The sequence below is a fragment of the Lycium barbarum genome, chromosome 6 (assembly GCF_019175385.1).
Source record: "Lycium barbarum isolate Lr01 chromosome 6, ASM1917538v2, whole genome shotgun sequence".
Taxonomy (NCBI): domain Eukaryota; kingdom Viridiplantae; phylum Streptophyta; class Magnoliopsida; order Solanales; family Solanaceae; genus Lycium; species Lycium barbarum.
This window is the reverse complement of record NC_083342.1, coordinates 109,217,346-109,229,625: the sequence shown is the minus strand read 5'-3', so window position 1 is coordinate 109,229,625 and position 12,280 is coordinate 109,217,346. Positions and strand designations below refer to the sequence as shown.

Below are 12,280 nucleotides of genomic sequence, written 5' to 3'. Positions count from 1 at the left end.
TAAGAAATATAAAATTGTAGTATGCATATATACAATGGAATACAATGAAATGTATCAGAAACTGTTTCGTAAATTAGAAATACATTGAAATATGGCGAAATATACTGAAATAGTACACTGAAATATACAGAAATATACTGAAACAATACATTGAAATATAATGAAATATACAGAAATATACTGAAACACCACAACCACAAACCTGCAGAACCACCACAACAACTGGAAAAACCCTCCTCCTTCCTCCACCGCCTTTCTTCCGATCCACCATCTTGCTTTTCGAGATCTGAGAAAAAGTCAACATAGTTCTACACAGAAAATCGTTTGTAACATAGTTTGAAATCGGATTGAAAGCAACATTAACAGTGAGGAAGTGTTGTTGCCTCTAGAACTAAATCGAAATTGATGCCGAAATCGGTTTTCGTTTTTCCAGCGAATTTCACCTTTAGGAAGACCTTTAAGAAATATTTAAATACACATTTCTTTGATATCAAACAATCACCAGATCTGTGGGCATTAAACTTCAATTATAGATCCAGAAACTTCTAGAAGCTTCGCAGTGCCAATGGAAGAAAAGTTGATACAACGATTGGAATCAGCTATGATGCGGCTGGAGGCTCTACCAACCGCCGTCTTCCATTCCGGTGGTTCAGCTGGAATAACTCCATTGCTGGTCTTTTTGTTAATGGACTCTGTTCAAACAAAGAAAAAAATAAAAATATGATGAATGATAACTGCTCCTTCTTTTTCTATGAGCTTTAATGCTCAGTTGCCTCACGAAGTTTGGCTGAAGGAGAAGAGAGGCCGGAGATAGAGAAAGGGAGGGAGAGAGACGGCAGTGAGGGGAAGGGGAGAGAGGAGAGATAATTTTTTTTAGGGTTTGGAGAAGATGATAAATCTTAAATGTGTAGTGAGAGAGAATAGAGAGGTACATGTATTTCAAAAATTACTGGACCAGTTATGAAATGTAATTTTGGAAAAATAAAGCTACAAAAATTAAATAAAAAATAAGGTAATTATTATTCATAAATAAATTTTAGAGGTAGCTATGACAAGGAAATTTTTCTTTTTTTTTTTGGTGATATGGGAAGGTCTAGCCATCATACCGCAAAAAAAAAAAAAAAAAAATCGAATATTGACTCTTATCTTGGACAAAGCATTGCTCTAATTTATCAGAAATTTGAAGAAAGAGAATCCAGAAAGAGTGAAAGAGAATAAAATAATGTGAGTATTAGCGGACAAAATGTAAGAAAGCAAAACAACGTTTTCTTAATTTCATCTATTTACAAAGGTTTAAAAAATAAAATAATATAAATTTATAAAAAAATATTATACTTTTTATCACAAATAATCAATTTTCTTTTAAAAACAACTAGCACATAATTATTCTTGGTAAAATGAGGGCCCCAGAATTGAGGGCCTATGGCATATGCCTTACTTGTCTAGAGGTAGAGCCGGTTTTGATCTAGTAATCAATGAAATAAGTAATTTTGAAAATCAGAATTCAAATACTAATCGAGACAATAAATATTAGTACTATAAACAATTTCGCTCCATCTATTTAAACCATAGAAATCGGGTTGGCAGAATTAAATAGCGAATTAAACAACAAATTAATAAAATGTATATGTATAGAAAAGCAGACAAAGTAGTACATGAAACTATATACTATCAAAATCTACAGTAAATTATAGCACCTGGTATATATTAATTGTGGGAAGGTGAGATTACTGCTATGATTCTGTCCATAATTACTCTCTAGCCCGCCTATACATTCTCATTCCTTTAGCTAGGCACTCTATCTCATTAATTAATTTATGCAAAACATTTACTACAACCGCAGTTACTCCTTATTGATGTCGTAGTTATTTATGAGAATGCTCACTCTATGGTCAATACGTCTTATTGATGGCGTTCACGCATTCTATATGTTCAAGATACCCAAGCCCCACCTTTTCTGGTGAAAAATGTACTCCATTAATTAATTATTGCTTTAAGCTGAGTGAGGAAATAAGCGAAAAAAAATATTGAATGCTATACTAGAACTTAAATTTTGATGTTACAGTTTAACCTACCGTGGTGTGCTCTGTCGCTAGTTACCCGTTACGTTCCAAAGAAATACTTTTAGTACTTTTTTTTTTTTTTTTTTAAATCTGCACCAGTGGTGGTGTATGCCTTCTCCGGCAGCTTGAGACGGCGGGTCAAACAGAAAAGTAGGTAGTATTGTAGCTTCCATTTCCAGGTAAGTCACGAGCCAATGATACAAAAATCCAAAAAGACATAGCATAAGCATTAATAATAATAGTAATAATGTGTAGTGACCACCCCTCTATCACTATCATTACAACTAGTCCAATTTATTCACTCTCTATCTCCATTATTTCCCCCCAACCTCACCTTCTTCTCATTCACAAGCAACCTCTCCTCTTTACCCTTGTGTCAGTTGCATCATTCTTCTTCATCATAACATAATGCATGAAGTAGCTTCTCCTTATTATATAGTTCAATACTCATTTCCAAGATTGTTTTAATATTCTGCTAGGAATTAGATTCTGAATTATGACTCGTCTTTTACGATCCAAGTCGTATACATTTGGGCGTGTCTCTGCTAATTCTAACTCCTCTTCAGTTCTAGACTTATCTCCTCGTTGCTCCTCTCTCTATGATTACGAAGAAGTAAATAATAACGACGACGATGAAGAAGAAGGAGAAGAGGAATTTTTAAGTCCGGACCCGAGACGGGGTTCGGGTCAGAACAATCAGTCACCAATTCTGGCGGTTGTGGTAGCGGCGTTAAGGAAATCGCTGGTGACTTGCACTACTGTGGATAGAGATGACGTGGCGAACATGGATATTAGCTGGCCCACTGATGTGTGCCACGTTTCTCATGTTACTTTTGATCGGTTCGATGGATTCCTTGGCTTGCCTATTGAGCTTCAGCCTGAAGTTCCCCGTAAAGTCCCTAGCGCAAGGTAATTCCTCATTCCATAATGTCCAACGGGGGTGACTTTATCTCTTCTGTGGATGACTACATTTTCATTCATTTATCCAGCTTAATGCCCATGAGAAACTAAGTAGGCGTTTGGTCATACAAACCAAATGTTTTTCACTTTATTTGGAATTTTTGAAGTTGGAGTTTTTTTTTTTTTTAACCAACTGATATTTGGTTGTTTGAGTGTACAACTAAAAGTGAAAAAGGTGGAAACAGGGTTTTAGGTGTTTTCCAAATATGAAGTTGCATTAGGAATTTTCATGGTCAAACGCTGATTTTCAAATAAAGTGAAAAAAAAGTTCCGGAAAAAAGTGAATAATTCTGATGGCTAAACAGGTCAATTGTGTGTGAAATTGGACCGAACAGAGTGGAATCAATGTAAAGGATTCATATAGTTGATCCCAATTATTTTGAGATTGAGGGTAGTTAATTTATTGATTGATATAGTAGATCTAATGCTGGACCAAATATCAAATGTTGAATCTGTCTTGCATGTTTCACCCTGCTGCTAAAGTTGATATGCATAAATAACCAGCTGAGTGAAGAATTCCTTCTTATCTATTACAGTGAATTGCTCAATTGATATTGTCTATTTTAGGAAAGGGATTATGTTTCGAAAGAGTTTCATGATATAATAGGTATATTTTGTTGTACTATTCAGGATTCAGGCCTCTTAAACTTAACATTAAAAACTGCTACTTGGTGATTTTTTTTTTTTTTTTTAGCTACTGTTGGTTGCCAAGGGGATCCTTGGAGCAACGATAAAGTTGTCTCCCAGGTGACCTATAGGTCACGGGTTCGAGCTGTGGAAAGCAGTCACTAGTGCTTGCATTAGGGTACGCTGTCCACATCACACCCCTTAGGGTGTGGCCCTTTCCCGGACCCTGCTAACGCGAGATGCTTTGTGCACCAGGCTGCCCTTTTAGCTATTGTTGGTTGCACATGCTCACCTGACTATTTCCTGACCTTACCGTCTTGCTCATTTCTTGTGCTGATTCTTTATTCTGAAAACTTTTTAGTTGTCTCATTTTTAATGTACTTTGCAGTGCAAGTGTTTTCGGAGTTTCTGTCCAGTCAATGCAGTGTTCGTATGATCATAGAGGAAACAGTGTGCCAACAATACTTCTTAAGCTGCAAAATCGTTTGTATACTGAAGGAGGCCTGCAAGTATTGTTCTTTCTTTATACTTGAATAATCTAAAATATGGCTATTGGCTTTAGATATGCTGAAACTTGCATTCTTTTCTGCATTTGGTTGAAGGTAGAAGGAATATTCCGGATTAATGCTGACAATAGTCAAGGAGAAACTGTGAGGAACCAGCTGAATAGTAGAGGCATTGTTCCTTATGGAGTTGATGTTCATTGTTTGGCAGGATTGATTAAGGTAGCTTTAACATATTCATCCATCTCCATTCGTTGCTGAGTTTTCTAAATTGAAACTAACAACTAGAATAGATGCTAGCGAGATCCTAAAGCTTTGAATTAAACTGAAATTCAATTTTAAATATCCACCTTTGCTATGCCTAGCCTGTTAGTACTTTCCCAGTCTATTGTCGCATATATTGTGCTAAATGGTGTATGGAAAGTCCAATTTACTTCTGGAGTCCATGACCAGATAGATTAGAATAAACAATAGGCAGAATCAAAGATTTGGCATATAGGTTCTGGGGTTGGGCAAGAATGGAAATCAAATAAATGTATTGGAAAAGTAACATGTTCTTGTGCGATCTTTGAAAGTGAATAAACTATGAATCTGGTCAACAACAAAAGATGCGTCTTGAACACAAAGGATAACAAAGACGAGCATTCTAGGTACTTTCCGTGGGATTATTGTCCAAAGAAGAATATCTTAGGTCTTAGTTTCTCAGTTCCAATGAGCTCTTTCTGTACATGAGGTAAATGCACTACTTATTGTTACTAGGCCAAGATCCTATATAAATTTATGCTAGTCAAGAGTCAAGACTGTTCTTTGATGGTAAGCTTATTTAATTCTGTCTTAGAGAGGTTTCGTAGTTTCATATATGGCTTGTCATGCTGTGATCTGGTTAGTGTTATTGGGTTTGTCTTTTGGTTACAATAGCAGTAAGCTATCTCTGAAGTGCCTTTATTTCTTGAGAAAAGTTGCCCTTGTATTATATACTTCTCTCAGGGTCTGGAAAGGACACCAAAACAGTTTCCTATGGATAATTTTCGTTTTCAGATAGACCTCTTAAACAACTATGTAACCCCTAATTCATTGACGATCTACTTGGTCCAGAAGTATAGTCTTTACCACTCTTATAAAATTGATGACCCAACACTTTCCATATGTCTCCAGGCATGGTTTAGGGAGCTGCCTACGGGTGTACTAGATTCTCTAACCCCGGAGCAGGTGATGCATTGCAACACAGAAGAAGAGTGCACCCAACTAGTGAACTTACTTCCTCCAACTGAAGCTGCACTGCTTGACTGGGCAATCAATTTAATGGCAGACGTTGTGCATAATGAGCATTATAACAAGATGAATGCAAGGAATATTGCAATGGTTTTTGCTCCTAACATGACTCAGGTACTTGAGAACTTTTCAGAAGTGTAGCTATTATTATGTTCTCCTTCTCAAATGCACGTTAGCTGAGTTTAAAGGGTTGTTTAGTTTTACCCAAATGTCTAATGGTATGCCCTTCGGTGATTGTGTTTCATATATACTAATAATGGGATAGTAACTCTTGCAGATGGCTGATCCTTTGACTGCACTGATTCATGCAGTCCAAATAATGAACCTACTTAAGACACTCGTTATGAAGACCCTTCGTGAAAGAGAAGAGTCACACATGACATGCCAAATTCAGTCGTCATGTGCTAATATTTCCAGTTGCATGGTAGATTATCTCTCAACACAATCAAATGGAGTACTTACTAAAGATCCAGTTCTGGATGGCTATTTTCATGAAAAGCAAACTGCTGGTGAACTCTCAACAAGTGTCAATTTAGACAGTACACAATGTGAGTCAGAGGAGCAATTCTGGAATTGTAGGAGTACAAGTGATGCCGGAGAGGAATGTGATTCCGTTGTGAAGACCTCTCCAGATGCTCGCAAAAGACAAACACTAGAGAGTAGGTTTAGAGAGGGATTTGACACTGAGGAGGTTGAGAACACAATGGTTAGACTTAGTTTAAGGAAGGGAATGCAGAAGCTATGCAGGCATCCTGTATTTCAACTGAGTAAGCCAGTGAAGAAGAGCAGACTTATCGGGATTGTAAATAGTAGGAGCGGAGAAGCATTGGTATGAGACAAGTGACTTCAGGATGGGATCTCTGTTACTCCTATTTCTTTGTCCTTAATATTTGATGTAGTTTGTACTAATATTGGTGTCAGTACTATTTGGTCCAGAATCTAGTGAGAGAAGCATTTTATTCATAGAGTGTGACAGGTACTAACTTATAGTTTGATGAAAATATTAATGAAGGTGTGCCTCAAAAGTATAATTTGTTGCTTCATTTGCCAGCTACCGTAGCCCAATAACAGCACAAAACAAGGGGAAGTTTGAATACTTTGGACTGGTAGTGTTAAGACTTAAAACATTAGAAATGAGCAGAAAGCAGTATTGTTTCTATTTAAAGAGTCCTAGTATTTGGTGGATACATATACCTGTGTGATTTGGCACTAAGAGCAGGCATTGTGTCAACTGAAGAAGCTACAATGCTATTGGCTTGGCATAATCCTCCATAATATTGCGTGAATCTTTTTCTCAAAATTACGGTTGGGTACTTCTAAACTTCTGGTTTTCCCTTTCCTTCTATAGTCTTCATATAAGGTTTTGTGATTAAATGTGCAACTTTTGACCTTTGGGCCGGTTAGGTCGTATCAATGCCCAATAAGTTTAGGAATCTATCGAACAAATTGCACGGATTATCCTTAATTTTTGGCCTTAACAATCGTACTTCTGCCTAGCGGGTCATAACTTCTTTTAAGGACGCAGGGCATAATCTGTGGGATATCATGATACTAAATAATTTATGCCCCGCAAAAAACGTTATTTGCCTTGAGGGGAAAAGTCCAAGCCAAAGTAGGAACAAAAGTGCAAACGGTCCGAATCTATAGGCTGCTTTGAAGAAAGCCCAAGTTACACCAGACCTTCTTGATGGCAAAATATGACCTCAGTAGAAAAGCCAACGGGTTGTTTGAAAATGGAAAGAAAAGAGTAAAGCCAACGGGAATAATAGGCATTTGGACGATACTTGTTGAAATAAAAAAAGTACTTGAAGTTGAAAAACAGGATCATTGTTGTGTTACCATATGAATTTCACCGTGGGAAAAAGTTAAATATTTCTCAGTGAAAATTATTATTTTCATTGAAATACCTCTTAAATTTATTTTTCACAGTTTAAATTGTCAATTTCAAGTTAAAGTTGAAATAAGATACCAGCTTGTAAAACAAATAAGTACTTATTAGAATTTTTTTCCAAATATTCCAAAAGATATTCATGGGCAAACAGTAAGAGCATCAAAGCTTGAAGTCCAGTGGAATAAGTGAAAGTTATCCATAGTTTTCATACAATAGTTGTGAATGTAAATTTCACCGCCTCCCCTCCCCTTTTCTAATCCACTAGTACTATAGAATCTTTTACGAAGAAAAAAAGGGGGGAATAAGAAGAAAAGGAGAAAGGAAAAAAAAAAAAAAGGAACGGGAAAAACGACAGAAGAAACGTGACTAAGTTCTGGCTTTCAGTAGTACAATACTACATTGACGGGACCTTGACGGAGAAGTCGAGAAAGAAAACGATTTTTTGGTTTATATTTACGCAAATATGTTTTTTATGCACTATCTAAATTTTATCCTTTTTCAAAATTATGCAAATATAGTTCTTAAGAAATTATCATTTTGCATAATATTAAATTCGAATCTAGTGTTTGCTTATATCTTCACAAAATTTTAAACTATGGTATAACTTCTCTTATAAGATTCTCAATTTGTTCAAGTAAATCTTTAGACCGTAATATATAGATTCATGAGTTACAAGAGAAATATAATAAGAGCAATTTATTAAATACCTTATTTCAAAAAATAGACATTTAGTGAAAATTTCTGTTTTTTTTTTCACCAAAGAAAGGAAAACAAATTATTATACGAAATTAGTGACGATGCCTAAAACCATGAAAGCTTCTCGCTGTACGGCCTCAACTTACTGCCTCCAGCCTTCACTGCAGAAATTAATACATGAATAAGGTGGCTCTTTACTAGCTATCAAACGTTGTATTAGAGTCAATACACAACTCACACGATTGAATACAAAACAGGACAATTGCTTCCTCTTACTGATACATACAACAGTGGCATACATATATACAATTATACAACTTAGAGTCCTAGATTAATTAGTAGAGAATAAGGTCCTAGAAGATAAAGCCTTATAGAATTCTATTGGTACTAGACATAGTCGAGTCTGTTGTGGATAGCGATTGGGATGCTCCGATGCCCCATTGCAAACTGAAGGTGGCTCACGCACCTTGAGTTTGTCCCGTAAGAACTGGTACCTAGCCGTTGAGAGAGGCTTCGTAAGAATGTCATCTACTTGATCTTTAGAGGAGAGGAATTGAATCATGAGATCACGCCGGGCTACCTTGTCCCTTACAAAGTGAAAGTCAATCTCGACATGTTTGGTGCGAGAGTGAAAAATGGGATTGATGGATAAGTATGAAGCACCAATGTTGTCACACCATAAAATCAGGGCACAAGGAATTGAGATTCTGAGCTCAAAGAAAAGAGACTGTGTCCATGTTAACTCAGCAGCGACATCAGCTAATGCCTTATACTCGGCTTCAGTGGAGGACCTAGCTACTATTCCTTGCTTTCTAGAAGACCAAGAGATTAAATTCGAATCAAGATATATAGCATAACCACCAGTCGACTTGCGATCATCAATACTGCCAGCCCAATCGGAATCTGTGAAAGCTTGTAAATAAGCACCAGGAGCTCGTGAAATGATGAATGAGAAGGTCTTGGTATGCTAAAGATAGCGTAGTATACGCTTAACTGCAGTCCAATGATTTAACGATGGGCAATGCATATATTGGCAAACTTTGTTAACCGCAAAGGAGATGTCCGGTCGCGTTAGTGTAAGGTATTGAAGAGCGCCAACGATGTGTCTATAGGAACTGGGATCATCAAAGAGAGAGCTATCACCTTTGTATAATCTTGCATTTGTCGCCATCGGAGAGCTGATCGGCTTACAGTGAAGCATTCGTGCCTTGGATAGAATATTCTAGATATATTGATATTGAGAAAGCCATATACCAGTGGTAGTTCGACAAACCTGCACTCCAAGGAAATAATGGAGCTGACCAAGGTCTCTTATAGAGAATGTGCTGCCCAAATTGTTAACAAAGGATTCCATAAATGAAGAGTTGTTCCCTGTAAGCACTATATCATCAACATAAACTAGGAGATAAGCAACTATGCTGCCATGCGAGTAGATAAATAGGGAGATACCAGTTTTTGAAGCAATAAAACCAGCAGTGAGAAGAAATTGACAGAGCTTAGTGTACCACGGTCATTTCAGTGGTTCTTGAGCAAAGCTGTCATTTTAGTGGACGTGGCATTACGCCATTCTCTATATTTGGATGTTTTAGTAAAATTGGTAGGTTCTGTGGAAGGTGAGAAAGATGTGGATTTAGGCGATAAAAAGGCAAAGTGAGAGGAAGGCTTTTTGGTGCAGAGCTCCATGTGGTGTGTTCTATTAGGAGGATGCTTAGCGTTGATCTTGTGTTTAGGTGCTGGACAGGAATTATGATTTTGGGGCAACCTTGGTTACGACGAAGTCAAAGGGTAACGAGAAAGATCGACCACCAAAGAGATATCAGATGGTGAGTGAGATGTATCAGATGAAGAGGTAGACGGGGAGGCACTTGAATTAGGATCTGATGTGGGAATTGATAAGGTATTGTGTAAAGGAGATGCACTTGGTTGAGTTGGAATTGCAGGCAGAGAAGGAGGCTCGGCAGGTTGGACAACTGAAGGTGAGGACATTGGTAGAACAATGGGTGATGAGACCCATGGAGTTTGAGATATAGGGAGAGATGGTGGTGGTCCAAGAATGGATTCCTTTGAGAATGGGAATACTGTTTCATCAAATTGTACATGCCTAGCAATATAGATTTTTCCAGTTGATTTGTCTAGGCACCTCTAACCATGATGTGAGGGACTGTAACCCAAGAACATTCAAGGTTGACTACGAAAATTCATTTTGTGGCGATTGTAAGGACGGAGATAGGGAAAACAAAGACACCCAAATACTATAAGAAAGTGATAATCAGGGGGAGCATGGAAGACTACTTCAAAGGGAGATTTGCTGTTGTTGGTTGGTGTGGGAAGGCGATTAATAAAATAAACGGCAGTATCAAAAGCAAAGTGCCAAAATTTAGACGGAGTAGAGCGGTGTGCCATTAAAATCAGTCCCGTTTCAATAATATGTCTATGTTTGCGCTCAACTTTACCTTGTTGTTCATGAGTATGAGGACAAGAAATTCTATGAAAGATTCCTAATTTGGCACATAAAGAAGATAAGGGTCTGAATTCACCACCCCAATCAGTTTAAATTGCTTTAAGTTTAGTTCGAAATTGGCGTTCAACAAGAGCTTGAAATTGAGAAAAAATTGGAGAACATCTGACTTGCAAAAGAGATGATAGCACCAAGTATAACCAGAGAAATCATCAACAAAAACTAATAGACATCTATGTCCTTGTGAGGATAAAAATGGAGAAAGGCCCCAAACTCGGCAAAAACTACTTGCAATAAAGAAGTGTTTTATTAATACGAAGAGAAAGAGATAATCCGTGAGTCTTGCCAAGTCCACAAGAGCTACATAAAATGTCTAATTTAGAACTAGAAGCAAAAAGCCTATAACTAGATAACACTTGACTAAGCACCCGTTGATGAGGATGCCCGAGCTGAAGATGCCAACGAGAGGATGGAAGATTTGTGGCTAAGAGAGCTGAAGGATGAAAAGACGCAGAAGACTTGACTGGCATGGTGTACAGACCACTGCTACTCGGACCTGAAAGAAGCAGAATCTTGGAGTTCCGATCCTTGACAAGAAAATGATAAGGATGAAATTAAAAAAAAAACATTATTATCATGAGCAAATTTTTGGACAGAGAAGAGGGGTTTAGTAATAGCTAGAACATGAAGGATATCATTTAAATAGAATCTACGATTGGAAGCATTAACGAATGAAGCATGACCAGTGTTTTGAATTGACAGGCCTTGTCCATTGCCGACATGGAGTTGATCCGGACCTTTATATTCCTCTACGTGATGAAAACTGGATAGATCAGGGCAGCATGGTGAGTGGCACCTTTGTTGGGGAACCAATTTTGAGTGAATGGGATAGGTTCCTGATAAGCGAGATGCGCCAAGAGATTTATAGTATGATTGTAGCACTGAAAAAACATGGGCGCAAAAGGTTTTGTACCATTTCATATTTGACACCTCGACCTGCTATCATTAGTGAAATTCCACGCCTGGCCATATGTGTAGTTTGACGAAACAGTTTTATTCGTATTTCTAGAAAAGGAGCCATGGCCACCACGTTCTCATCGTCCTCAGAATGGACCACGACCACTTTGAGAATACTGATTATTTGGTCGATCTGATGAGGGAGAACGCTGGACAAAGTTAGATGCTGGACTAGAATTAGTTTTAACTGGTGAGTTGGTAATAGTAAGGGAAGACAAAAATGGTCCATGTATGAATTCATGATTTAGCAAGAGACTAAGAAGCTCTGCATGACTTACAGGTTCGGGACGAGCTGATAAAGTTGTCACAATGTCCTTAAAGTCAGACCTTAAACCTTTGAAAACATAAATATTAAAATTAGAGGTACTCAATAGTCTTCCCACAGCTGCAAGTTCATCAGAGAGGAGTTTGGCCTTTTGAAGAAATTGGGCAACATTCAGATCATCTTTGTTACACCTCTCGTTCTTATGATAGGAAAAACTTATGGCTTTCTAGTCAAGTATGCCTCGAAATGGAGATTTGTACCCGAGTATTGAGACGCTAAGTATTTTACCCCGTGTATGGAGGTACTAGCAGGTATTCTTGGTATATTACAGGATTAGAAGTTGAACGGATTGAATTGACGCAGGCTGAGCAAATTCAGGGAAATCTGCAGACTCCAGACATTATCAACGGACCGTCGACCATGTTGACGGGCCGTCAATATGAACCGTTGTTATATTCTGAGAATTTTAACTTGCAGAAACCGATCGACGAGACAGGTCGACGGGCCGTCGATCGCCACGTCAATATG

General features: G+C 37.7%; 1 protein-coding gene across 1 annotated transcript; it reads left to right on the top strand.

Annotated features, from left to right (window-relative positions):
* The first annotated feature begins 2,167 nt into the window (after positions 1–2,167).
* LOC132645387 (rho GTPase-activating protein 3-like) lies at positions 2,168–6,466 on the top strand. Its single transcript, XM_060362353.1, has 5 exons — positions 2,168–2,972; positions 4,039–4,159; positions 4,253–4,375; positions 5,309–5,539; positions 5,703–6,466. Exons 1-5 carry the CDS (start codon positions 2,560–2,562, stop codon positions 6,258–6,260), a joined length of 1,446 nt encoding a protein of 481 aa, XP_060218336.1. The 5' UTR covers positions 2,168–2,559; the 3' UTR covers positions 6,261–6,466.
* Positions 6,467–12,280: the final 5,814 nt, after the last annotated feature.

Coding starts and splice junctions, on each gene's coding strand:
- LOC132645387 (XM_060362353.1), top strand. CDS start 2,560: ATGACTCGTCTTTTACGATCCAAGTCGTATACATTTGGGCGTGTCTCT. Junction 4,376..5,308: donor GTTTGGCAGGATTGATTAAG/GTAGCTTTAACA, acceptor ATATGTCTCCAG/GCATGGTTTAGGGAGCTGCC. Junction 5,540..5,702: donor TTGCTCCTAACATGACTCAG/GTACTTGAGAAC, acceptor TAACTCTTGCAG/ATGGCTGATCCTTTGACTGC.